The sequence below is a fragment of the Thalassophryne amazonica genome, chromosome 5, assembly GCF_902500255.1.
Source record: "Thalassophryne amazonica chromosome 5, fThaAma1.1, whole genome shotgun sequence".
NCBI classification, from domain to species: Eukaryota; Metazoa; Chordata; class Actinopteri; order Batrachoidiformes; family Batrachoididae; genus Thalassophryne; species Thalassophryne amazonica.
The window spans coordinates 108,713,434-108,738,957 of NC_047107.1; the positions used below are offsets into that span (position 1 = coordinate 108,713,434).

A 25,524-nucleotide genomic window follows, 5' to 3' on the forward strand; every position below is an offset into this window, starting at 1 on the left:
GGTGCTGGCTTCATCCTTACATAGGAGACACCTGATTCACACCTGTTTGTTCCACAAAATTGATGAACTCACTGACTGAATGCCACACTACTATTATTGTGAACACCCCTTTTATACTTTTTTACTAATAGCCCAATTCATAGCCTTAAGAGTGTGCATATCATGAATCAAATCAATCAATCAAAATAACTTTATTTATCCGTTAGGAACTTCCTTTGCAGACAGAGCGCCAGCACGAGCAGAAACACACATTTCATGCATAATAAAATTCCATAAAAAATCAACACTTCATCAACACTTAATAAATATAATTACACAAGCCAATAAAAGCCAAGCACAGCCTTTTCAAAAAACTAGTCACATTAGCTGCTGTTCATCAGGCGGATCGAGGTGGGCAGAAAACTGGAGGTGGCCCTCTTAGTCCTAAAAGGCAGGGACCTGAACCTACGACCTGATGGTAAAAAGGTGTAGTGCTGGTGCAGAGTGTGAGTGGGGTCTGTGGAGATCTGTGTGGCTTTCCTCACGACTCTGTGGTTATAGATGGAGGTAAGTGAGTCCTGCTGCTGTCCAATGATTTTGCTACTGATCTTGATGACTTTATTGAGAGTGTTACGTTGGGTAAGACTGAGTGAACCAAACCAGGCTGTGATATTGAACGTGAGGATGGATTCTATGAAGCATTATAAAAAACTGCAAGAATTGAGTGCTGAACCTGTAATTTGCGAAGTTTACGAAGGAAAAAAAAAAGACGCTGTTGACATTTTGAGAAGATTTGTTCTGTATTGAGTTGAAATGTGAGTTTGGTCTTGTTTGAATGCTTGGTCTTGTTGGATTTGTGAGAATCTACTGAATCTACTGGTACCTTGTTTCCCATGTAACAATAAGAAATATACTCAAAACCTGGATTAATCTTTTTAGTCACATAGCACTACTATTATTCTGAACACTACTGTAGATGACTAGATGTCTCAATCTTGTTTCATGTCTGTGCTCAAAATGTGTAAATACTTTTAAGCCCTTTATATGCATCCATAAAGTCATCTCATTACTTCTACACTTTTGGATGTAGTGAATCCAAAGAAGTGTGGTTTGGCCAGTGTTGTGGGAGGCATAACCTCCCATCACACAAAAACAATTCATAGCGAGTGAAAGAATTTCCTATAAGGTGTGCGTTTGGATGACTGTTGACACAAACTGTCACCACAGGAGATGAGGGTAAAACAGCAGTGCGTGGAAACTGTTGTGTAAAGTAAAATGGAAAATAATGGAGACGAGGAGAAGCATCCAAGATTTGTATGAAGCAGAGCTGCTGCACTCGCACTATGCCGCTCCACAGCTGTGGCCAAAACACTCTATCACACAACATCACTGCAATCATCAGTTTACCCCAACATTAACATTTACTGCCAAAAATCAATCATTTGTTTCCTGCTTCCAGTTATAATAGAGGGAAATGATCATGTGCGACAGGATACAAAAGACATCTTGAACAAACTCACCTTTTTAAAAATAACATTAAGCACGTAGCACTGTGTGTACTGTGTGTACTGTACTACACTGATTAGTATGTGATGTATTCTCCATGTTTTGTGTCGAAATGGACTGCATTTATATAGCGCTTTTCCATCTGCATCAGACGCTCAAAGTGCTTTACAATAATGCCTCACATTCACCCTGATGTGAGGGTGCTGCCATACAAGGTATTCACTACACACCGGGAGCAACTAGGGGATTAAGGACCTTGCCCAAGAGCTGTTAGCGATTTTCTGGTCAAGCTGGGATTTCAACTTGTAATGACAATAAAATCTATCTATCTATTTGAACCAAGGATCCTCTGGTCTCAAGCCCAACGCTTTTACCACAAGACCATCACCTCCCTTGTGTCTCATTTTAAATGGTATCAATCAAAGCAGTTTCATGCCAAGTCAACTGCATTACAATAAGAAGTGGAAAAGGTACCAAAGTACAGTACCTCGGACCAAAGTGAGTCATGTAGAGTCGAGCTGGTACCATAAGGTAGAAGAACACCAATGGTTTCCGCCTGGCTCATAGCTTTGCCCAAAATGATAAAGCAGGTTTTGAGCCTGAATAAAATCCAGTCAGTACCATAATGTCTGATTAAATGCAACACACTGAATATCTCCCACCTTGAATTTGGAACATAGTATTCAACCGGCTTTAGGGACGGAATGATACCTCACATATCACAATAATTGTATCATGGGTCCGCTACTGAATTGTATCATTTGTTTTTTAAATAAGTATCATTATACCCTGAAAAGCCAACTACTGCATGGAAGAAATATTGATGTGTGGCAGAAGAATCCTGACTTATTTACAACTAGGAAATAGATAACTGCAAGATTTACAATTTATATTTCAGAATTTGTTAAACATTCACAAGATTGCTTTCTAGATAATTGGTGTGAACAGCGACATAATTATGTGTTGAGATACAGTGCATCCAGAAACTATTTAGAGTGCTTCACTTTTTCCATATTTTGTTATGTTACAGCCTTAGTCCAAAATTTCTGAATTTCATTTTTTTCCTCTAAAAATTCTACTCACAACATCCCATAATGACAACATGAAAAAAGGATTTTGGCAAGTTTATTACAAATTAAAATAATAATAATAATAATAATAATAATACAGAATTATTCACAGCCTTTTTGCCATGAAGCTCAAAATTGAGCTCAGGTGCATCCTATTTCCACTGATCATCCTTGAGATGTTTCTACAGTTTAATTGGAGTCCACCTGGGGTAGATTCAGTTGATTGGACATGATTTGGAAAGACACACACCTGTCTACATATAAGGTCCCACAGTTGACAGTGCATGTCAGAGCACAGACCAAGCATGAAATCAAAGGAATTGTCTGTAGACCTCTGAGACAGGATTGTCCTGAGGCACAAATCTGGGGAAGGGTACAGAAACATATCTTCTGCTTCGAAAGTCCCAATGAGCACAGTGGCCTCCATGATCCATAAAGTTCTGATCCATCAGGACTCCTAGAGCTGGCCAACTGAGCAATCGTGGGAGAAGGGTCTTAGTCATGGAGGTGACCAAGAACCTGATGGTCACTCTGTCAGAGCTGCAGTATTCCTCTGTGTAGAGAGGAGAACCTTCCAGAAGGACAACCATCTCTGCTGCAATCCACCAATCAGGCATGTATGGTAGAGTGACCAGACAGAAGCCACTCCTTAGTAAAAGGCACATGGTGGCCTGCCTGGAGTTTGCCAAAAGGCACCTGAAGGTGTCAGGATTGGGGTTTTGTTTTCTGGCTTTGGTTTGGTTTTGTTGAGTCTCTTGCTGAGGTTTTTCCCGGTTTGGGTTTGTCTGTCCCCTTTTCTCTTGTCTTTCCCTGCTTATTCTTGGTGGTGGGTGTTTCCCTCTCTCTCCTCTCGGTCACGCCCTCTTCTGGTTCATTCCTTGCATACCCGGTTCCTTATCAGCACCTCATCACCTGGGTGTATTTAAGCTCCTCAGTTCTCCCTCGTTCTTTGCCAGATTGTTGCACCCTGTGCCTACTTTCCAGCTGTTTTTGTATTCTCAACTGCTAGCCTCAAGTGTGTTACGACTACCTGCCTGTATCCTCGACCACGCATTCTGCCTGATGATTCTGTTTTTGTTACTCTTGTTGGACTGCTTCACTGTGTACCAGACCCAGTTTGCTGATTTAGTAAACTGCTTTTACCTACAGAGCCAGTTGTCTGAGTCCTGCAATTACGTCCAGCCATATCCGACCTGTAGACCTGATAGAAGGACTCTGACCATGAGAATCAAAATTCTCTGGTCTGATGTTGTGTTAGCTTTATCAGTTTGGTCAATATTAGAAGATTTTTCTGAGTGAAGCATCTTTTTTGTGTTGTGATACTGCATTTAGAAATAAAAACAACCAGCTGTGCTGAACACGTGACCACTTTAGGATTTGGGTAAATACAATATTGCCAGTTTTGCTTTCAACGCTTAAAGCAAGAAGGCTTATAATTTACGTAGATCAAATATGCATCAATTTTTGTAAATATAGATATTGCTATGGGATACAAAGAAGAGCCATTTGATACTGACAAGACAATCCATAGAGCGTCTTGGTGAAATCCAGTCAGGCTCAAATTCAAAGTCATCCATGATACCCTCATTTCTGATTTCAAGTTCAAATTTGGCAAAAGTCTCACACATTTTGCTCGTTATGGACGGAACGAAAAAAAAAAAATTCATTACTCTGTTCAGTAAACTAGGTGGTCCTTCAAGGTTTTGATGAAAATCAATCATGTTCAAAGTCAAACTCATGCAAGTTACACTCGTGAGAGATTTCAAGTTCAAATTTGGTAAAAATCTGTAAAATCTAAAACACACTCAACAAAAAAGCACAACATATACATGTTATGTATACACTGAAGTGCTCATAATCCGTGAAACAGCACTTGTGTTGTGTATGTGTCCATGTCTGTGTGATTTGGCCAAAACTGGTCAAACAAAACAATCTCTCAAATTCTGTCACGGAAAATAAAGAGCCATCTGCATGAGCAGTTTTTATTATGCCAGCATTCGTTATTATATTGAGGATATGTTGGATCTCTCTACACTTCGAATCCTGGGGCACTCGAAAAAAATCTCTGCATCTGCGAGTGGACATATTGTGAATAAACCTCTGCACAGGGAAGGTTTCTACTCTTAACCATATGGTCTATAAAAGTTTGATATTACCTTTTTATTAACATTATTGATTTTTATGCATCCTTGTTGCTGTGTTACCTTTTGTAAATTCACTGTGGCATTATGACAGTGTTGGATTTTTGGCACACTCACAACCTATAGTGTCCTGTCCAACACAGCATCTAGCTGTGGGAGAACATGCAAACTCCATACAGAAAGGGCACAGGTAGGAATCGAACCCATGACCTTCTTGCTGTGAGGCAACAGTGCTAACCACTAAGCCACCATGCTGCCTTGGTCCCAGTCTAAATTGAGTAAAATACACTCTATTATAGAGTGAAATCAGCTCTACCATCTTGTCAAATCAAGCTTTTCTACTGTAATAAGCGTCATTCACAGCATGATGGAGTTAATTTAGCACTGTGATAGAAAGAGTATATTTAACTCTATTTGGACTGGGACCAAATGTTATCCCGGTAGAGTATATTTTACTCTGCAAAATTTACTGTGTACTCTTTACTTCTTTTATGTTCCTCTGTACTGTTAAAAATGTTTTTTATTAGTATTACCTAAGCAGAGGGTCACCCCTTTGAGTCTGGTCTGCTTGAGATTTCTTCCTCAAATCATCAGAGGGCATTTTTTCCTCACCGCTGTCACCTGTGTGCTTGCTCTAAATGAAAACCAATCTAAATTAATTAAATTACTTATCCGATTGAATTCATTTCACTGGCAACCACACCTGCTCCTATTCCATCATGAAGTCAGGTTCCACTAACCACCCAGTAGGTGGCAGACACCTCAGTGGAATATTGCATAGGCAACACAAGGTTACTTTGTGAAATGAGGTGTGTGATATTGTGACTCACCAATGACTGAGGTACAGTCACAACTTAAGAGTAGAGGTGGGCGGATCGATCCTAATATTGATAATATCGATACCAACGCTGCTATTGATATTGAACGATCCTCATGTAAAAAGATCAATACTCACGTTTTTTTTTTCCCGCACGCACTGACTGCTGTGCACGCAGATTGATCAAAGTTTACTCTCTGTCTGTAAGAGCAGTGCTGTGCTGTGTCACACAACACAGAGCAGCGCACCCTTGTATTGTGGTTTGTCAGCCCTCTACCTCAGGAGATTTTGTTTAAGTTGTGTTGAGTGATATTTTTTAAACAAAAATGTTGATTGTGATAATAAAGTATTTTGTTGTCACGTACAATGTTTGGCGAAATTCTATCCTAGGTCCTTTGGATCTATGAAGCTTAAATACGAAAAAGTATCGGTCTTGATATCGGCGATACTGGGCCTGTATTTACTTGGTATCGGATCAATACCAAAATTCCCGGTATTGCCCACCTCTACTTAATAGTTACAGACCTCCTGCAGTTTTTCTCATATTTTTCTCTCCTGTGCTGAAACTCCACCTATTTACCTCCACTTGGGTGGATTTCAGTCACTGTCAGATTTTGCCACAGAGGACTACGCTGAAGAAAATGACTTGAGACACATCTAATCCCAACATAAAAGCACCTTATCCTCAACTGCCAACTTGATGCTGAGAGCTTTAGAGCTATTCCATAACATTGAATTAAAGGGCATCTTGCATTATTTTATTTTAATGAAAGAGACCCAGCAGACATCCAGCAAGCATCCTTAATGGCCTTTTAAAAATACTTTTAGATTGTGCACTACAGCTGGGATAGAGAGGGTGCTGCAGAGGATGGATGATTGCTGTGTGTGTGTGTGGGGGGGGGATCAGGCCTGCCTGTGGCATTTATATCACAGTCTTAAAGAACAATGACGACATGCAGCGATACAGAGAGGGAATCTGATGGCCAAGAGAGGTTTCTGTGGGCTTTAGCTGGGATAATTCATTTCATCATCTCTGCTTTTGTTCGTAGCTCATTTTCACACCCAGAAAATTAGATGAGAGCAGAGCGGCAAGGAAGGAGGGCGAGTAAAAAGAAGCTTGTTAATTAATACAGTCAGCTGAGGCTGGCTCTGAAATGGAAGGGTTTTAGAAAATTCCTTTTTTTTAATTGCCCAGTTTGACTAAAAACATGCTTTGACAAAAAAGGAAGCAAAGGGCTGCTGTCTTGCAGTTGTTTCCGGTTTGAAATGACAGCTACATGTAGCTGAGTTGCAATAAGGTTCTGTGATTAGAGTTCCAGTTTTCTGTGTGTGTGTGTATATATATATTGTATGTGTTCCTCAGGCCATCAGACTGTACAACTCCTCACTCAGGGAGAGGAGGAGTAACAGGAAGACAGAGGACAGGAATGAGAGGAGCAGTCGTAGTCAGTAAACCAGAATTGATCAGTATGTCTAGTATTTATATTGTATATTTATATTTGTATTTGCAAATGGTTTTACTTTTTTAATTTGCATTTTGATACTCTGTGTGCTTCTTACCTTGTGTGCTGCTACACAATGCTGCTGGAACCTCAAGTTCCCTGAGGGAGTCTTCCCAAAGGCTCAATAAAGTTCTATCTAATCTCAAATCTTGACAAAATCTTCTTCACTGTTGATTCTTTAAGATTCAGGTGGATTTCTTTTACAGGGTTAAATGACCCCTCAGATTTACTAAATCTTTATTTTTTTCTCTTATAAAGCTGGAGGCCCACGGGTAGATACAAAAAGCTTAAATTTAATTTATAATACAACTGAACTCCACTGTAGCCTTAACATGACAGTTGGGAGACACACAAACCCACACGCCTGTGTCACATGAGCTGACCTTGATGAGCCCGACTTACTTTTTAGGCCTGTAGTCGGGGATGCTCCTGTCCAGGGAGATGCGGTCGCTGAGCTGAGCATTGTAGCCGTATTCCTCGTATTTCACCTCAGCATCGCGACTGTCTTCTCCCAGAGTGGCAGCAGCTCCCCCCTGGCCAAGGCCTCCGGGCCCCTCCACCAGCCCCATGGGCTTTGCTAAACCTGTCAAGAACATGTCAGTGAGAGAGCTGTAAAAAAAAAAAAAAAAACTAAATCCCACATGGATGTGAAAGCACCACAGCTGAGCACAAAGCAGGACAAAGTGAGACTATAAATCATTTTCATGTCTCATAATATGAGGAAACTGTGGAGGCAAACCACAAACTACCCCCATTTTTTAAATGCCTTTTATTAGAAATTAAAATCTGTGCACAATGAGGATCATAAACATGAGTCTGAGTGCATTTTCATGTCAGAGCTGTTTCTCCAAATCCAACTTTGATGCAGTTTGCAAGAGAACACAAAGCGGCTTAACATGAGCTGAAACTTTGTTTAATCCTGCTGTGCAAACCATCTGCTGCCTGTAGGAAATGTCAAACAGTCTAATCACTATGGTAACATGTATGTGTATCACCACCACCTGAGTGTGTATTATAAACCTCTGAGCAAAAACACAGCTGAATAAGTGTTTTAACTAAAAATTACAGAGCAAGAAGAAAAAACATATATACACTTATTTATATTGTTTATTCATATAATTAATGGCCAATAATCAATAATTAATGATGCCCTGCCTGTTGCTTTCATTGGAAAGATGCTGGTCCTTGCATTTGTCGATGTACACCTCTGTGCAACTCCTCACTCAGGGGGAGGAGAAGTAACAGGAAGACAGAGATCGGGAATGAGAGGAACATTGTAGCCAGTAAACCACTTTTGCTCAATATGTCTGGTATTTATATTGTCAGTCAGTCACGTTTATTTGAAATGGGACAATGCATATTAATGAACATAGCTACATGTAAATATGCCAGATTATAGCAGGATGCTAATTTCCATCCGTAGTCCCAGTAACACAGAAACAGACTAAGAACACACAACATACCAAAACAAATCAATCATGACAGAAAACAATTAAAACCGAATATACATACAAATATTTACAAATTCAAAGTAGCAACAACTGATCGTTAATAAGCCACCGACAGGTGGAGGAACCAAAAGAGTTTTATGATGATGGGTGATTGAGGTGCAAAAATACTGCATTAAAGTGACAAGTGCAAAATGCTTCAGTGCCTGGTTGAATTGCGTATTACAGTACTGGGTTGTACTGCACGTTGCCCAATACACTCATTTGCACGTGCACAAGTGTAACTATTGCACAGGGTGTCCTACACAAGTTTATTGTGTAAAGACTACTAAACCATTTATTAACATAAAGTACACAAAGGTATTGTGTACATATAACTGGGGGAAAAAAAAGAGAAAAAAAACCCAAGTGGTGCCTCCACAGTTAGGCTACAGATGGTTGCATGTCTGATTTGCCAGTAACCAAGCTTTCAATATTGCAATATTGCAAACTGTTTTTCTTTTTTACTTTCACATTTGATACTCTGTGTGCTTCTTACCCTGTGTGCTGCTATACAATGCCGCTGTGAAAATCCCGGTAGATCAGCAGTTTGTGAAATACTCAGACCAGCCCGTCTGGCACCAACAACCATGCCACGCTCGAAGTCACTTAAATGCCCTTTTTTCCCCATTCTGATGCTCAGTTTACACTTCAGCAAGTCATCTTCACTATGTCTAGATGCCTAAATGCATGGAGTTGCTGTCATGTGATTGACTGATTAGCCATTTGTGTTAACAATCAATTGAACAGGTGTACCTAATAAAGTGGCCAGTGAGCGTACATGCATGCATCAATTGAATACAAAAGTCCAATTATTTCCCCTTGAGGTTATTGGTTCCAGGATTATTTATCTTTGTGTGGGGTGCTGCCACTGTGTGACGTTTCACTAAAATCCCCCCATCAGTTTTGGAGAAGTTGCACTTGAAACACTCGTTGGACAGAATGATTCTGAAATATGCCACCAAATTTTTGTTTGTGATGTTACAGAAATTGCTACGTAGATGCATTTAAGTGAAAAACAAAGTAATTTCATTTAACTAATATTGCGCTCAGCCTAATTCTGCACTTTGTATATCTCATATTCAGCTTTTGAAAAATACAACTATTTGCTTAGAGATTTACTTCATGAAGGAAAAACCAGATGTTACACTGAGCCCCCGTGCCTTCCTGTGCCTAATTATAGCAGCACTATTGAGGCGATATGTGGAAGCACAATGAGAGTGAAATAAGTATTCACACTGAGCATGTTCCGTGCACGCCCTTTCAGCCCACAGAGAATCCCTGAGCAGCCAGCAGACTGTGCACGCTGCTCTGAATGAGAGTCAGTCCTTGGTTCAGCACCTTCGTCTCTTTGCTCTGGCGCAACTAAATTCAGCAGCGGCTTTTACGTGACAGACTTAAATTACCTCTCTGCTCTCATTAGAGTGACCCATGAGTGTCATTTAGAGGACCATCACTTTGTTACCCTGACAAAGGCGCTTTCAAAAAGCGGACAAGAAGAAATCTCAGCTCATCACTTCAAAAGGTCTTTCAGTGATTTTTGCTTTCAGGTAAAGTTCTCAACAGCAGTGTGTTTTTTTTTTGATTGATTAGAAGGACAGTTCAAAGAAGACTGGAAATAAAGATCACCGGGCTACAAAAGTATACGAGCAGGACATGAACTGCTCAGCCACCATGCTGCAGAACACGGCTCGCATTCAACCGCAAAATGTTTTAATCTCAATTTGAATTTATTTTCATTTATATAGCGCCAAATCACAACAGAGTTGCCTCAAGGCACTTCACACAGGTAAGGTCTAACCTTACTAACCCCCAGAGCAGCAGTGGTAATGAAAAACTCCCTCTGAGGAAGAAACCTTAAGCAGACCAGACTCTGCTTGGGCCATGCTACAGACACAAATTACATAATTCATAAAACGAACATACAGGAAAAGCTATTGGTGCACAGGACACCACAAATACCGTACCAATCTCTGGATGGAGCTGCACCTTAACCCTCTGGGGTCCGAGGGCAATTTTTGGACAGTTCACTCACCTGGCATAAATGTTTTATTATTGCTGTTAACAGCTCTCCCTGCATCCCACAATCAAGTTTTATGCCTGTTTTTTTTTTTTTTTCAGGACAACCTGTGCTTTCAACCTGTGTAATAAAGGTTTACCATCAAAAATAGGCAAGGAAAAAATAAAGCGTAAAATAATTTTCCACACATTTATTCAAAACACACAGCAGACTATAATAAACAGCTGTTTTGACACTTTATAAAGGTAATTTGAGGTCTTGTGTGAAAATCTGTACATCAAGAAGGTTCAAACAATAAACACAAACGCACATTTTGAACAATATACACAAAATGGTCTATGCGTTTTGTTGTCCATTGATATGGTAAACAGTGCTTTACACAGAGAAAGCAACAGAGTTATCCAGTAACATTCACATACAAACTAGTGGAGCAATCCTGATAGTTACACACTCTTTGTTTGAGCATGTGAGATTGTCATCAGAGGCTCTCCGTCTGCTCCTGCTTTCACTGATCGCTGTGCGTAATGGCGCAGGGCGCACTGAGTATGTACTAATAGTATGTACTCATTGGAGCTATTTAAACGGGCCAACTAGTAAGATATCACTCCTGAAAACGATCTTTGGCTTTTCACGTGAGGTAAATCTGCCCTACGATTGGATTTTGGAAAACCATGTGACGGTGAACCAATTCCGATTGCACACTCACATTGCGCACGTCGTCACACAGCTTCTATGAAGAGTACAAAGATGGCCGATGGCTGGCTCGAACGTCCGCAGAGTTAACATTTCAGCAAAAAAGTAAGTTTCTATCTCATATCATTCAAAAGTTATTTATAATTTAGTAAAGCTTGGTCTTAGCCATCGTATACGATGGCATCGACCCCAGAGGGTTAAACTGAGAGAAAAAAAGAAAGAATCAGGCATCAGAAAGACAAGAAATACTGTATAATTTGTCAGCATTAAACAACAAGAAAACAGGAAATACTAAGGTGATCGCTGACCACTAGCCCTAAGCTTCACTAAAAGACCCAGAATTTAGGTAAAGTTGAGGCCGCGGCACGCTCCGTTTCCTAATAAAATTAATTAAAAGAGTGAAAAGCATAGAACTATACTATGCCAGTATGCTAGCCATACAAAAGGGAAAATAAGTGCATCTTAAGTCTGGACTTGAAAGTCTCTACAGAATCTGACTGGTTTATTGACGCAGGGAGATCATTCCACAGAACAGGGGCACGATAAGAGAAAGCTCTGTGACCTGCAGACTTCTTATTCACCCTAGGGACACAAAGTAGTCCTGCACCCTGAGAATGCAAAGCCCGAGCCGGTACGTAAGGTTTAATTAGGTCAGCTAGGTAGGGAGGTGCCAGTCCGTGAACAGTTTTACCACTTGAAAGAGTGTGTAGCGGGTTTTTGAGACACATATTTCTCTTGTTTGGTGGGCGAGTTAGAGGTGTTATCTACAGCGGTTGAGAGAGGCCAAAGCATTTCCAAACTAGCACAACACTTACAAATGCAGACAACATAGTCAAAATACCTGCATCTATTCAACAAACAACTGTTGCACCAAAAAAAAAAAAAAAAATAAAAAAACAATTAAAAAAAAAATTGCAAATTGAAAAAGACTTTCAGACACAAAACACAAATATAATCTACAGCAAATGGAACAATTTGATTTGATAACATGTCTGCTGCAAATTCAGGCAAAACACTGAAAAAACAGACACTTTGCAAAGCTCCACAACACAACGGAAGTACTAACAACACAAAAATATGTTTCTTTTTTAACGTATATTTCATTTTTTATGTTTGTTAAAACAGCATGTGAAGGGCAGCATGGTGGATTAGTGGTTAGCACTTTTGCCTCACAGCTAGAAGGTCATGGGTTCGATTCCCACCTGTGGCCTTTCTGTGTGGAGTTTGCATGTTTATGTTTTATATGTATACTAACGTACTCCTATATATATATATATATATATATATATATATATATATATATATATATATATATATATATATATATATATATTTTTTTTTTTTTTTTAAAGGAAAAACGAGGAAGAAAGAAGAAGGGACAGAGCCACTTAGGTGCCTGGTCTTGAGAACCAGGGATGGTAGGTTTAAAAGCTTTTTTATCCAATGGGAACTCTCCCTACTCACCCAAGTGGCTCACGAATATGGACAGCACACATATAAGTGACATTTACACAAACAGGGCAGTAAACAACATATACAAGAAATATTATAACTGTGGATGTTTTTTCTTAAAAAGGCATTTTTTTTCATATACCTTTTTGTGTTTTGCTGATACATATATTTATTGTAGGAATCACACACAGTGTGTCATAAATGAGGCCCCTGAAGATTCTCGTCTTACTGTATGGTTGTGAGACATGGATTCTAATGTTGGTCCAAGATCTCTCCTGAGTATTCTTGGGTATCGCTGGAATAACTTTGTACCAAACGTCAGGTTACCTAGGGACACCCATACTACTTGTATTGCCAGAGACCATGAGTTGTGATAATATAGCCATTTCCCTGATCACGATCCAAGGCACAGGTGCCTCCGTACTGAGGACGACCTCAAATGGACAAGGCCAAGGGGTTGCCCATGTGTCTTTGGCACATACGTATATACATAGGCATGGGCTTTTTCCAATCAGGACCCAGAAAGGTTTTGTAGGGTGACATATGCAGCAACGCACAGCACCAGCACATGCTCCAGGATCAGACTAACAGTGATCTGACTTATCACGGTCATCAAACGTTTGGATGCCCAGGTGAGAAACTAACAGGAAGAAGATGAGGCTTTTTTTAACCAATAACGGAATTTCTCAGAACACACTGGCCAGCCAGCAGTTGTGTTACAGTTCCCTGAGCTGTGTGGCACATTGCAGACTGACTGCAGCAAAACCACCCATCACATGAACCCAGGGTCATTTTGTTGGGCTGTGGCTATGTAATGGAATTTCACAGCCAAGCAAGACACCGGCAGATCTTTGTTGGCAGCAGGCAAGGCAGAAACAGAAGCTAAAAATAGGAGCTGTGCATGCCCAAACCTGAGAACCAAAACAAAACATTGAGTACCTCTGCCTACAAATAAGGAGCGTAACTTTTACTATTACTCCCTGAAGGGAAGTATAGCTGACTGCACGGGTCAGCTGATTTACAAGCCAGAAATCTGTTGGCTAATGTTTGTCTTTCTGCAAGCTTAGTGTTACAAGACCTGCCCCTGCTGAGAAGTGCATTCATTGTTATTTCATTTTGATTGTTCTTTTGAACAGATGCCAGCTGTTCATGTGCAAAAATGGACTTGGCATCTATCTAGCAGAAGTATAAATCGTGCTCAGAGTGATTTTAATTTTGTGGCACTTTGCATTTTTTGTGTAATCTAGTGTTATTTACACACTTGTGATTGTTTACGCATTGTTATGGCTGACTAATGTTTTAGAGCGGGGCTTTTCAAAGTGTGGGAGAGTGACCCCCCCCTCCCCTCAGAGAACAAATGAATAGTTGCCCCCCCACACACACACAATTTCAACATCTTCGTGTGTTTCTTTTTCATTCTTTTACGCGTTAAACACATTTTAAATGTACGAGGGCTGTCAATAAAGTTACGGTCCTTTTTATTTTTTTCAAAAACTATATGGATTTCATTCATATGTTTTTACGTCAGACATGCTTGAACCCTCGTGCGCATGCGTGAGTTTTTCCACGCCTGTCAGTGACGTCATTCGCCTGTGAGCACTCCTTGTGGGAGGAGTCGTCCAGCCCCTCGTCGGAATTCCTTTGTCTGAGAAGTTGCTGAGAGACTGGCGCGTTGTTTGATCAAAATTTTTTCTAAACCTGTGAGACACATCGAAGTGGACATGGTTCGAAAAATTAAGCTGGTTTCAGTGAAAATTTTAACGGCTGATGAGAGATTTTGAGGTGATTCTGTCGCTTTAAGGACTTTTCACGGTGCGAGACGTCGTGCAGCGCTCTCAGGCAGCGTCATCAGCCTGTTTCAAGCTGAAAACCTCCACATTTCAGGCTCTATTGATCCAGGACGTCGTGAGAGAACAGAGAAGTTTCAGAAGAAGTCGGTTTCAGCATTTTCGGATATTCCACTGTTAAAGGAGATTTTTTTAATGAAAGACGTGCGGACGGGTCCGCGCGTCGGGACGCAGCCGCCGCGACGCTCCGCCACAGGAAAAACACCTCTGTTGAAAGCCTTAAGGACAAGTTGGAACATGTCCTGCCTGTTAAACAATTTCTCATATACTCACTCCACTGAAAGCCATCAAAAGCCGCCTGGATTTTACAAATGGTTATCAACACGGAGGTGTTTTTCCTGTGCCGCCGCACCGCATCGGCTGCGTCCCGACGCGCGGATCCGTCCGCACGTCTTTCATTAAAAAAATCTCCTTTAACAGTGGAATATCCGGATAAAATGCTGAAACCGACTTCTTCTGAAACTTCTCTGTTCTCTCATGACGTCCTGGATCAATAGAGCCTGAAATGTGGAGGTTTTCAGCTTGAACAGGCTGATGACGCTGCCTGAGAGCGCTGCACGACGTCTCGCACCGTGAAAAGTCCTTAAAGCGACAGAATCACCTCAAAATCTCTCATCAGCTGTTAAAATTTTCACTGAAAACCAGCTTAATTTTTCAAACCGTGTCCACTTCGATGTGTCTCACAGGTTTAGAAAAAATTTTGATCAAACAACGCGCCAGTCTCTCAGCAACTTCTCAGACAAAGGAATTCCGACGAGGGGCTGGACGACTCCTCCCACAAGGAGTGCTCACAGGCGAATGACGTCACCGACAGGCGTGGAAAAACTCACGCATGCGCACGAGGGTTCAAGCATGTCTGACGTAAAAACATATGAATGAAATCCATATAGTTTTTGAAAAAAATAAAAAGGACCGTTACTTTATTGACAGCCCTCGTATTTATGTGTTTTTAAGGAACTGTCTATGCATTTACACATTTTACAGCCTTTGTAAACATTTTAAACATATTTTTAAGAAAGTTTCTATTCTTTCACACATTTTACACCCTTTTCAAACATTTTAAACATGTTTTAAAAAATTTTTTCTGTTCTATTTTTACGTTTTGTCATATTTTAAACATCTTTTTAACATTTAAACATCTCTGTGTGTTTTTAAACATTTTTGACATAACTAATACATTTTAACATAAATAATATTAATTAAACTTTTAAGAAACTTTCTGTTCTTTCACACATTTTACACCCTTTTCAAACATTTTAAACATGTTTTTAAATTTTGTTCTATTCTATTTTCACGTTTTGTCATATTTTAAACATCTTTCTTAACATTTAAACATCTGTGTGTTTTTAAACGTTTTTGACATAACTAACACATTTTAACATAATATTAATAATAATAATTTAAAATACATCACTGTATTTTATTGTCCCGTCTGGAGCATTATGCAGGTTTTAAAAGCACAGCACTGGAGTGGTTCAGATCTTATCTTAGAGACCGTAGTTTCTCTGTGCACCTTGGGCCACACCAGTCCAGATCAGCACCCTTAAATTATGGTGTTCCACAAGGCTCTGTTTTGGGTTCCGCCCTTTTTTCACTGTATATGCTGCCACTTGGCACCATATTCAGAAAATATAACTTGGCCATTCATTTTTATGCCGATGACCTGCAAATCTATCTCCCACTTAAGCTTCCATCAAATTCTTTTACTAATTTGGTAAATTGTCTGCAGGAAGTGAAAACTTGGTTGGCCCAAAACTTTGTAATTCTCAATGAGAAAAAAACTGAAATAGTTGGTTTTGGCCCTGCATGGTCATCTGGTTCATATGATGTGCTTGGTCCTTTGTCTTCCTGTGTGCATGATTCTGTCAGAAATCTGGGGGTCATTTTTGACAGCTCCTTCAAAATGGACAAGCAAATTAATTCTGTGGTAAAGGCCAGTTTCCACCAACTCAGAATCTTGAGGAAAGTGAAGGCTTACCTCCCAGTGTGTGATTTTGAGCGAGGTATTCATTTGTTTATAACATCCCGTCTAGATTATTGTAATTCACTCTACTGTGGAGTGGACCAGTCGTCTCTAAAGCATCTGCAGCAGGTCCAGAACGCTGCTGCACGACTGCTCACAGGGACGAGGAAGCGAGAGCATATCACCCCTGTGTTACCCTAGCTCCATTGGCTCCCACTCACATTTAGGATTGACTATAATATTCTGTTGCTTGTGTTCAAGTGTTTAAATGGTTTGGCTCCCGAATACCTCTCTGAGCTTTTGACTCCTTATGCTCCGGTCAGATCAGTGAGGTCAGAAAGCCAGCTTTTATTAAATGTGCCCAGATCTCGATTAAAAACTCGAGGTGATCGGGCTTTTTCGGTGGCTGCGCCTAAACTTTGGAACAGTTTACCTTTGCACATCAGAGCTGCTCCATCTTGAGAGTCTTTTAACTCTGTTCTTAAGACTCATTTTTATGCTTTGGTTTTTAATACAATTTAAGCTGTGTGTGTCTGGTCTTATGTGTATTTGTATATTTTGGAATTTTAATGCTCTGTTTTTTGTGGTATGGTTTTTGTTACTGTTTTTACTGTGAAGCACTTTGGGCAGCTGCTGTTGTTGTAAATGTGCTATATAAATAAAATTGACATTGACATTGACATAAATAATATTAAACTTTTAAGAAGCTTTCTATTCTCACACATTTTACACCCTTTTCAAACATTTTAAACATTTTAAAAAAAAAATTTCAGTTCTATTTTTACATTTTGTCATATTTTAAACATCGTTTTTTAACATTTAAACATATCTGTGCATTTTTAAATGTTTTTGACATAACTAACACATTTTAACATGAATAATATTAATTAAACTTTTAAGAAACTTTCTATTCTTTCACACATTTTACACCTTTTTCAAACATTTAAAACATGTTTTTTAACTTTCTGTTCTTCTGTTTTACCTTATGTCATATTTTAAACATATTTTTTAATATTTAAACATCTGTGTGTTTTTAAACATTTTTGACATAACTAACACATTTTAACATAAATAATATTGATTAAACTTTTAAGAAACTTTTTATTCTTTCGCACATTTTACACCCTTTTCAAACATTTTAAACATTTTTTTTTACTTTCTGTTCTTCTATTTTTACCTTTTGTCATATTTTAAAGATCTTTTTTAACATTTAAACATCTCTGTGTGTTTTTAAACGTTTTTGACATAACACATTTTCACATAAATGATATTAAACTTTTAATAAACTTTCTGTTCTTTCACACATTTACACCCTTTTCAAACATTTTAAAACATGTTTATTTAAACTTTCTGTTCTTCTATTTTTAACTTTTGTCATATTTTAAACATCTTTTTAACATTTAAACATCTCTGTGTTTTTAAATGTTTTTGACATAACGAACACATTTTAACATAAATAATATTAATTAAACTTTTAAGAAACTTTCTATTCTTTCACACATTTTACACCCTTTTCAAACATTTAAAACCTTTTTTAACTTTCTGTTCTTCTATTTAACCTTTTGTCATATTTTAAACATCTTTTTTAACATTTAAACATCTCTGTCTTTTTAAATGTTTTTGACATAAATAACACATTTTAACATAAATAATATTAATTAAACATTTAAGAAACTTTCTATTCTTTCACACATTTTGCACCCTTTTCAAACATTTTAAACATGTTTTTTTTTAACTTTCTGTTCTTCTATTTTTACCTTTTCTCATATTTTAAACATCTTTTTTAACATTTAAACATCTGTGTATTTTTAAATGTTTTTGACATAACACATTTTAATATAAATAATAATTAAACTTTTAAGAAAGTTAGTATTCTTTGACACATTTTACACCTTTTTCAAACATTTAAAACATTTTTTTAACTTTCTGTTCTTCTATTTTACCTTTTGTCATATTTTAAACATCTTTAACATTTAAACATCTCTGTGTCTTTTTAAATGTTTTTGACATAACACATTTTAATATAAATAATAATTAAACTTTTAAGAAAGTTAGTATTCTTTCACACATTTTACACCTTTTTCAAACATTTAAAACATTTTTTTTACTTTGTTCTTCTAATTTACCTTATGTCATATTTTAAACATCTTTTTTAACATTTAATCATCTCTGTGTCTTTTTAAATGTTTTTGACATAACTAACACATTTTAACATAAATAATATTAATTCAACTTTTAAGAAACTTTCTATTCTTTCACACATTTCGCACCCTTTTCAAACATTTTAAACATGTTTTTTTAAACTTTCTGTTATTCTATTTTTACCTTTTGTCATATTTTAAACAACCTTTTTAACATTTAAACATCTCGGTGTGTTTTTAAATGTTTTTGACATAACACATTTTAACATAAATAATATTAATTAAACTTTTAAGAAACATATTCTTTCACACATTTTACACCCTTTTCAAACATTTTAAACATGTTTTTTTAACTTTCTGTTCTTCTATTTGTACCTTTTGTCATATTTTAAACATCTTTTTTAACATTTAAACATCTGTCTTTTTAAATGATTTTGACATAACTAACACATTTTAACATAAATAATATTAAACTTTTAAGAAACTTTCTATTCACACATTTTACACCCTTTTCAAACATTTTAAACATGTTTTTTAACTTTGTTCTTCTATTTTACCTTATGTCATATTTTAAACATCCTTGTTAATATTTAAACATCTGTGTGTTTTTAAATGTTTTTGACATAACTAACACATTTTAACATAAATAATATTAAACTTTTAAGAAACTTTCTATTCTTTCACACATTTTACACCCTTTTCAAACATTTTAAACATGTTTTTTTAACCTTCTGTTCTTCTATTTTACCTTATGTCATATTTTAAACATCTTGTTAACATTTAAACATCTCTGTGTGTTTTTAAATGTTTTTGACATAACACATTTTACCATAAATCATATTAATTAAACTTTTAAGAAACTTTTTATTCTTCACACATTTTACACCCTTTTCAAACATTTTAAACTTTTTTTTAACTTTCTGTTCTTCTATTTTTACCTTTTGTCATATTTTAAACATCCTTTTTAACATTTAATCATCTGTGTGTGTTTTTAAACATTGTTGACATAACTAACACATTTTAACATAAATAATATTGATTAAACTTTTAAGAAACTTTTTATTCTTTCACACATTTTACACCCTTTTCAAACATTTTAAACATGTTTTTTTTAACTTTCTGTTCTTCTATTTTACCTTATGTCATATTTTAAACATCCTTGTTAACATTTAAACATCTGTGTGTTTTTAAATGTTTTTGACATAACTAACACATTTTACCATAAATCATATTAATTAAACTTTTAAGAAACTTTTTATTCTATCACACATTTCACACCCTTTTCAAACATTTTAAACATGTTTTTTTAACTTTCTGTTCTTCTATTTTACTTTTTGTCATATTTTAAACATCTTTAACATTTAAACATCTGTGTCTTTTTAAATGTTTTTGACATAACTAACACATTTTAACATAAATAATATTGATTAAACTTTTAAGAAACTTTCTATTCACACATTTTACACCCTTTTCAAACATTTTAAACATGTTTTTTTAACTTTCTGTTATTCTATTTTACCTTATGTCATATTTTAAACATCCTTGTTAACATTTAAACATCTGTGTGTTTTTAAATGTTTTTGACATAACTAACACATTTTACCATAAATCATATTAATTAAACTTTTAAGAAACTTTTTATTCTATCACACATTTTACACCCTTTTCAAACATTTTAAACATGTTTTTTTTAACTTTCTGTTCTTCTATTTTTACCTTTTGTCATATTTTAAACATCCTTTTTAACATTTAAACATCTGTGTGTGTTTTTAAACATTGTTGACATAACTAACACATTTTAACATAAATAATATTGATTAAACTTTTAAGAAACTTTTTATTCTTTCACACATTTTACACCCTTTTCAAACATTTTAAACATGTTTTTAAAACTTTGTTCTATTTTTAGCTTTTGTCATATTTTAAACATCTTTTTTAACATTTAAACATCTCTGTCTTTTTAAATGTTTTTGACATAACTAACACATTTTAACAAATAATATTAATTCAACTTTTAAGAAACTTTCTATTCTTTCACACATTTCGCACCCTTTTCAAACATTTTAAACATTTTTTTTAAACTTTGTTCTATTTTTAGCTTTTGTCATATTTTAAACATCCTTTTTAACATTTAAACATCTTTGTGTTTTTAAACATTGTTGACATAACTAACACATTTTAACATTAATATTGATTAAACTTTTAAGAAACTTTATATTCTTTCACACATTTTGCACCCTTTTCAAACATTTTAAATATTTGTTTTAACTTTCTGTTCTTCTGTTTTTACCTTTTGTCATATTTTAAACATCTTTTTTAACATTTAAACATCTCTATGTGTTTTTAAATGTTTTTGACATAACATGTTTTAATATAAATAATATTAATTAAACTTTTAACAAACTTTCTGTTCTTTCACACATTTTACACCTTTTTCAAACATTTAAAACATTTTTTTAACTTTCTGTTCTTCTATTTTACCTTTTGTCATATTTTAAACATCTCTTTAACATTTAAACATCTCTGTGTGTTTTTAAATGTTTTTAACATAACTAACACATTTAACATAAATCATATTAATTAAACTTTTAAGAAACTTTATATTCTTTCACACATTTTACACCCTTTTCAAACATTTTAAACATGTTTTTTTAACTTTCTGTTCTTCTATTTTACCTTATGTCATATTTTAAACATCTTTGTTAACATTTAATCATCTCTGTGTGTTTTTAAACGTTTTTGACATAACTAACACATTTTACCATAAATCATATTAATTAAACTTTTAAGAAACTTTTTATTCTTTCACACATTTTACACCCTTTTCAACATTTTAAACATGTTTTTTAACTTTCTGTTCTTCTATTTTTACCTTTTGTCATATTTTAAACATCCTTTTTAACATTTAAACACCTCTGTGTGTTTTTAAACATTGTTGACATAACTAACACATTTTAACATAAATAATATTGATTAAACTTTTAAGAAACTTTCTATTCTTTCACACATTTTGCACCCTTTTCAAACATTTTAAACATGTTTTTTTAAACTTTCTGTTCTTCTATTTTTACCTTTTGTCATATTTAAACAACTTTTTAACATTTAAACATCTCTGTGTCTTTTTAAATGTTTTTGACATAACTAACACATTTTAACATAAATAATATTAAACTTTTAAGAAACTTTTTATTCTTTCACACATTTTACACCCTTTTCAAACATTTTAAACATGTTTTTTAAACTTTCTGTTCTATTTTTACCTTTTGTCATATTTTAAACATCTTTTTTAACATTTAAACATCTCTGTGTGTTTTTAAATGTTTTTGACATAACACATTTTAACATAAATAATATTAATTAAACTTTTAAGAAACGTTCTATTCTTTCACACATTTTGCACCCTTTTCAAACATTTAAAACATTTTTTTTAACTTTCTGTTCTTCTATTTTACCTTATGTCATATTTTAAACATCCTTGTTAACATTTAAACATCTGTGTGTTTTTAAATGTTTTTGACATAACTAACACATTTTACTATAAATCATATTAATTAAACTTTTAAGAAACTTTTTATTCTATCACACATTTTATACCCTTTTCAAACATTTTAAACATGTTTTTTAACTTTCTGTTCTTCTATTTTTACCTTTTGTCATATTTTAAACATCCTTTTCAACATTTAAACATCTGTGTGTTTTTAAACATTGTTGACATAACTAACACATTTTAACAAATAATATTGATTAAACTTTTAAGAAACTTTTTATTCTTTCACACATTTTACACCCTTTTCAAACATTTTAAACATGTTTTTAAAACTTTCTGTTCTAATTTTACCTTTTGTCATATTTTAAACATCTTTTTTAACATTTAAACATCTCTGTGTCTTTTTAAATGTTTTTGACATAACTAACACATTTTAAAATAAATAATATTAATTCAACTTTTAAGAAACTTTCTATTCTTTCACACATTTCGCACCCTTTTCAAACATTTTAAACATGTTTTTTTTAAAACTTTCTGTTCTTCTATTTTTACCTTTTGTCATATTTTAAACAACTTTTTTAACATTTAAACATCTCTGTGTCTTTTTAAATGTTTTTGACATAACTAACACATTTTAACATAAATCATATTAATTAAACTTTTAAGAAACTTTATATTCTTTCACACATTTTACACCCTTTTCAAACATTTTAAACATTTTTTTTAACTTTAAGTTCTTCTATTTTACCTTTTGTCATATTTTAAACATCTTTTTTAACATTTAAACATCTGTGTGTTTTTAAATGTTTTTGACATAACTAACACATTTTAACATAAATCATATTAATTAAACTTTTAAGAAACGTATATTCTTTCACACATTTTACACCCTTTTCAAACATTTTAAACATGTTTTTTTAACTTTCTGTTCTTCTATTTTTACCTTTTGTCATATTTTAAACATCTGTGTATTTTTAAATGTTTTTGACATAACACATTTTAATATAAATAATAATTAAACTTTTAAGAAAGTTTCTATTCTTTCACACATTTTACACCTTTTTCAAACATTTAAAACATTTTTTTTAACTTTCTGTTCTATTTTACTTTTTGTCATATTTTAAACATCTTTAACATTTAAACATCTGTGTCTTTTTAAATGTTTTTGACATAACTAACACATCTTAACATAAATAATATTGATTAAACTTTTAAGAAACTTTCTATTCACATTTTACACCCTTTTCAAACATTTTAAACATGTTTTTTTTAACTTTGTTCTTCTATTTTACCTTATGTCATATTTTATACATCCTTGTTAACATTTAAACATCTGTGTGTTTTTAAATGTTTTTGACATAACTAACACATTTTACCATAAATCATATTAATTAAACTTTTAAGAAACTTTTTATTCTTTCACACATTTTACACCCTTTTCAAACATTTTAAACATGTTTTTTTTTTTTACTTTCTGTTCTTCTATTTTTACCTTTTGTCATATTTTAAACATCCTTTTTAACATTTAAACATCTGTGTGTTTTTAAACATTGTTGACATAACTAACACATTTTAACAAATAATATTGATTAAACTTTTAAGAAACTTTCTATTCACACATTTTACACCCTTTTCAAACATTTTAAAGATGTTTTTAAAACTTTCTGTTCTATTTTTAGCTTTTGTCATATTTTAAACATCTTTTTTAACATTTAAACATCTGTGTGTTTTTAAATGTTTTTGACATAACTAACACATTTTACCATAAATCATATTAATTAAACTTTTAAGAAACTTTTTATTCTATCACACATTTTATACCCTTTTCAAACATTTTAAACATGTTTTTTAACTTTCTGTTCTTCTATTTTTACCTTTTGTCATATTTTAAACATCCTTTTCAACATTTAAACATCTGTGTGTTTTTTTAAATGTTTTTGACATAACTAACACATTTTAAAATAAATAATATTAATTCAACTTTTAAGAAACTTTCTATTCTTTCACACATTTTGCACCCTTTTCAAACATTTTAAACATGTTTTTTTAAAACTTTCTGTTCTTCTATTTTTACCTTTTGTCATATTTTAAACAACTTTTTTAACATTTAAACATCTCTGTGTCTTTTTAAATGTTTTTGACATAACTAACACATTTTAACATAAATCATATTAATTAAACTTTTAAGAAACTTTATATTCTTTCACACATTTTACACCCTTTTCAAACATTTTAAACATTTTTTTTAACTTTAAGTTCTTCTATTTTACCTTTTGTCATATTTTAAACATCTTTTTTAACATTTAAACATCTGTGTGTTTTTAAATGTTTTTGACATAACTAACACATTTTAACATAAATCATATTAATTAAACTTTTAAGAAACATATTCTTTCACACATTTTACACCCTTTTCAAACATTTTAAAGATGTTTTTAAAACTTTCTGTTCTATTTTTAGCTTTTGTCATATTTTAAACATCTTTTTTAACATTTAAACATCTCTGTGTGTTTTTAAATGTTTTTGACATAACTAACACATTTTAACAAATAATATTAATTCAACTTTTAAGAAACTTTCTATTCTTTCACGCATTTCGCACCCTTTTCAAACATTTTAAACATTTTTTTTAAACTTTCTGTTCTTCTATTTTTACCTTTTGTCATATTTTAAACAACTTTTTTAATATTTAAACATCTCTGTGTGTTTTTAAATGTTTTTGACATAACTAACACATTTTAACATAAATCATATTAATTAAACTTTTAAGAAACATATTCTTTCACACATTTTACACCCTTTTCAAACATTTTAAACATGTTTTTTTTTACTTTCTGTTCTTCTATTTTACCTTTTGTCATATTTTAAACATCCTTTTTAACATTTAAACATCTCTGTGTGTTTTTAAACATTGTTGACATAACTAACACATTTTAACATAAATAATATTGATTAAACTTTTAAGAAACTTTCTATTCACACATTTTACACCCTTTTCAAACATTTTAAAGATGTTTTTAAAACTTTCTGTTCTATTTTTAGCTTTTGTCATATTTTAAACATCTTTTTTAACATTTAAACATCTCTGTTTGTTTTTAAATGTTTTTGACATAACTAACACATTTTAACATAAATCATATTAATTAAACTTTTAAGAAACTTATATTCTTTCACACATTTTACACCCTTTTCAAACATTTTAAACATTTTTTTTAACTTTCTGTTCTTCTATTTTTACCTTTTGTCATATTTTAAACATCCTTTTTAACATTTAAACATCTCTGTTTGTTTTTAAATGTTTTTGACATAACTAACACATTTTAACATAAATCATATTAATTAAACTTTTAAGAAACTTATATTCTTTCACACATTTTGCACCCTTTTCAAACATTTTAAATATTTTTTTTAACTTTCTG

General features: G+C 33.9%; 1 protein-coding gene across 1 annotated transcript in view; it reads right to left on the reverse strand.

The window, feature by feature from the left end:
* galnt9 (polypeptide N-acetylgalactosaminyltransferase 9) overlaps positions 1–25,524 on the reverse strand; it is a 392,311-nt gene that overhangs the window by 312,473 nt on the left and 54,314 nt on the right. The window contains exon 2 of the mRNA XM_034171079.1: positions 7,418–7,598. Coding sequence (XP_034026970.1) covers positions 7,418–7,598 — 181 coding nt within the window. The remainder of the gene's footprint in view (positions 1–7,417; positions 7,599–25,524) is intronic.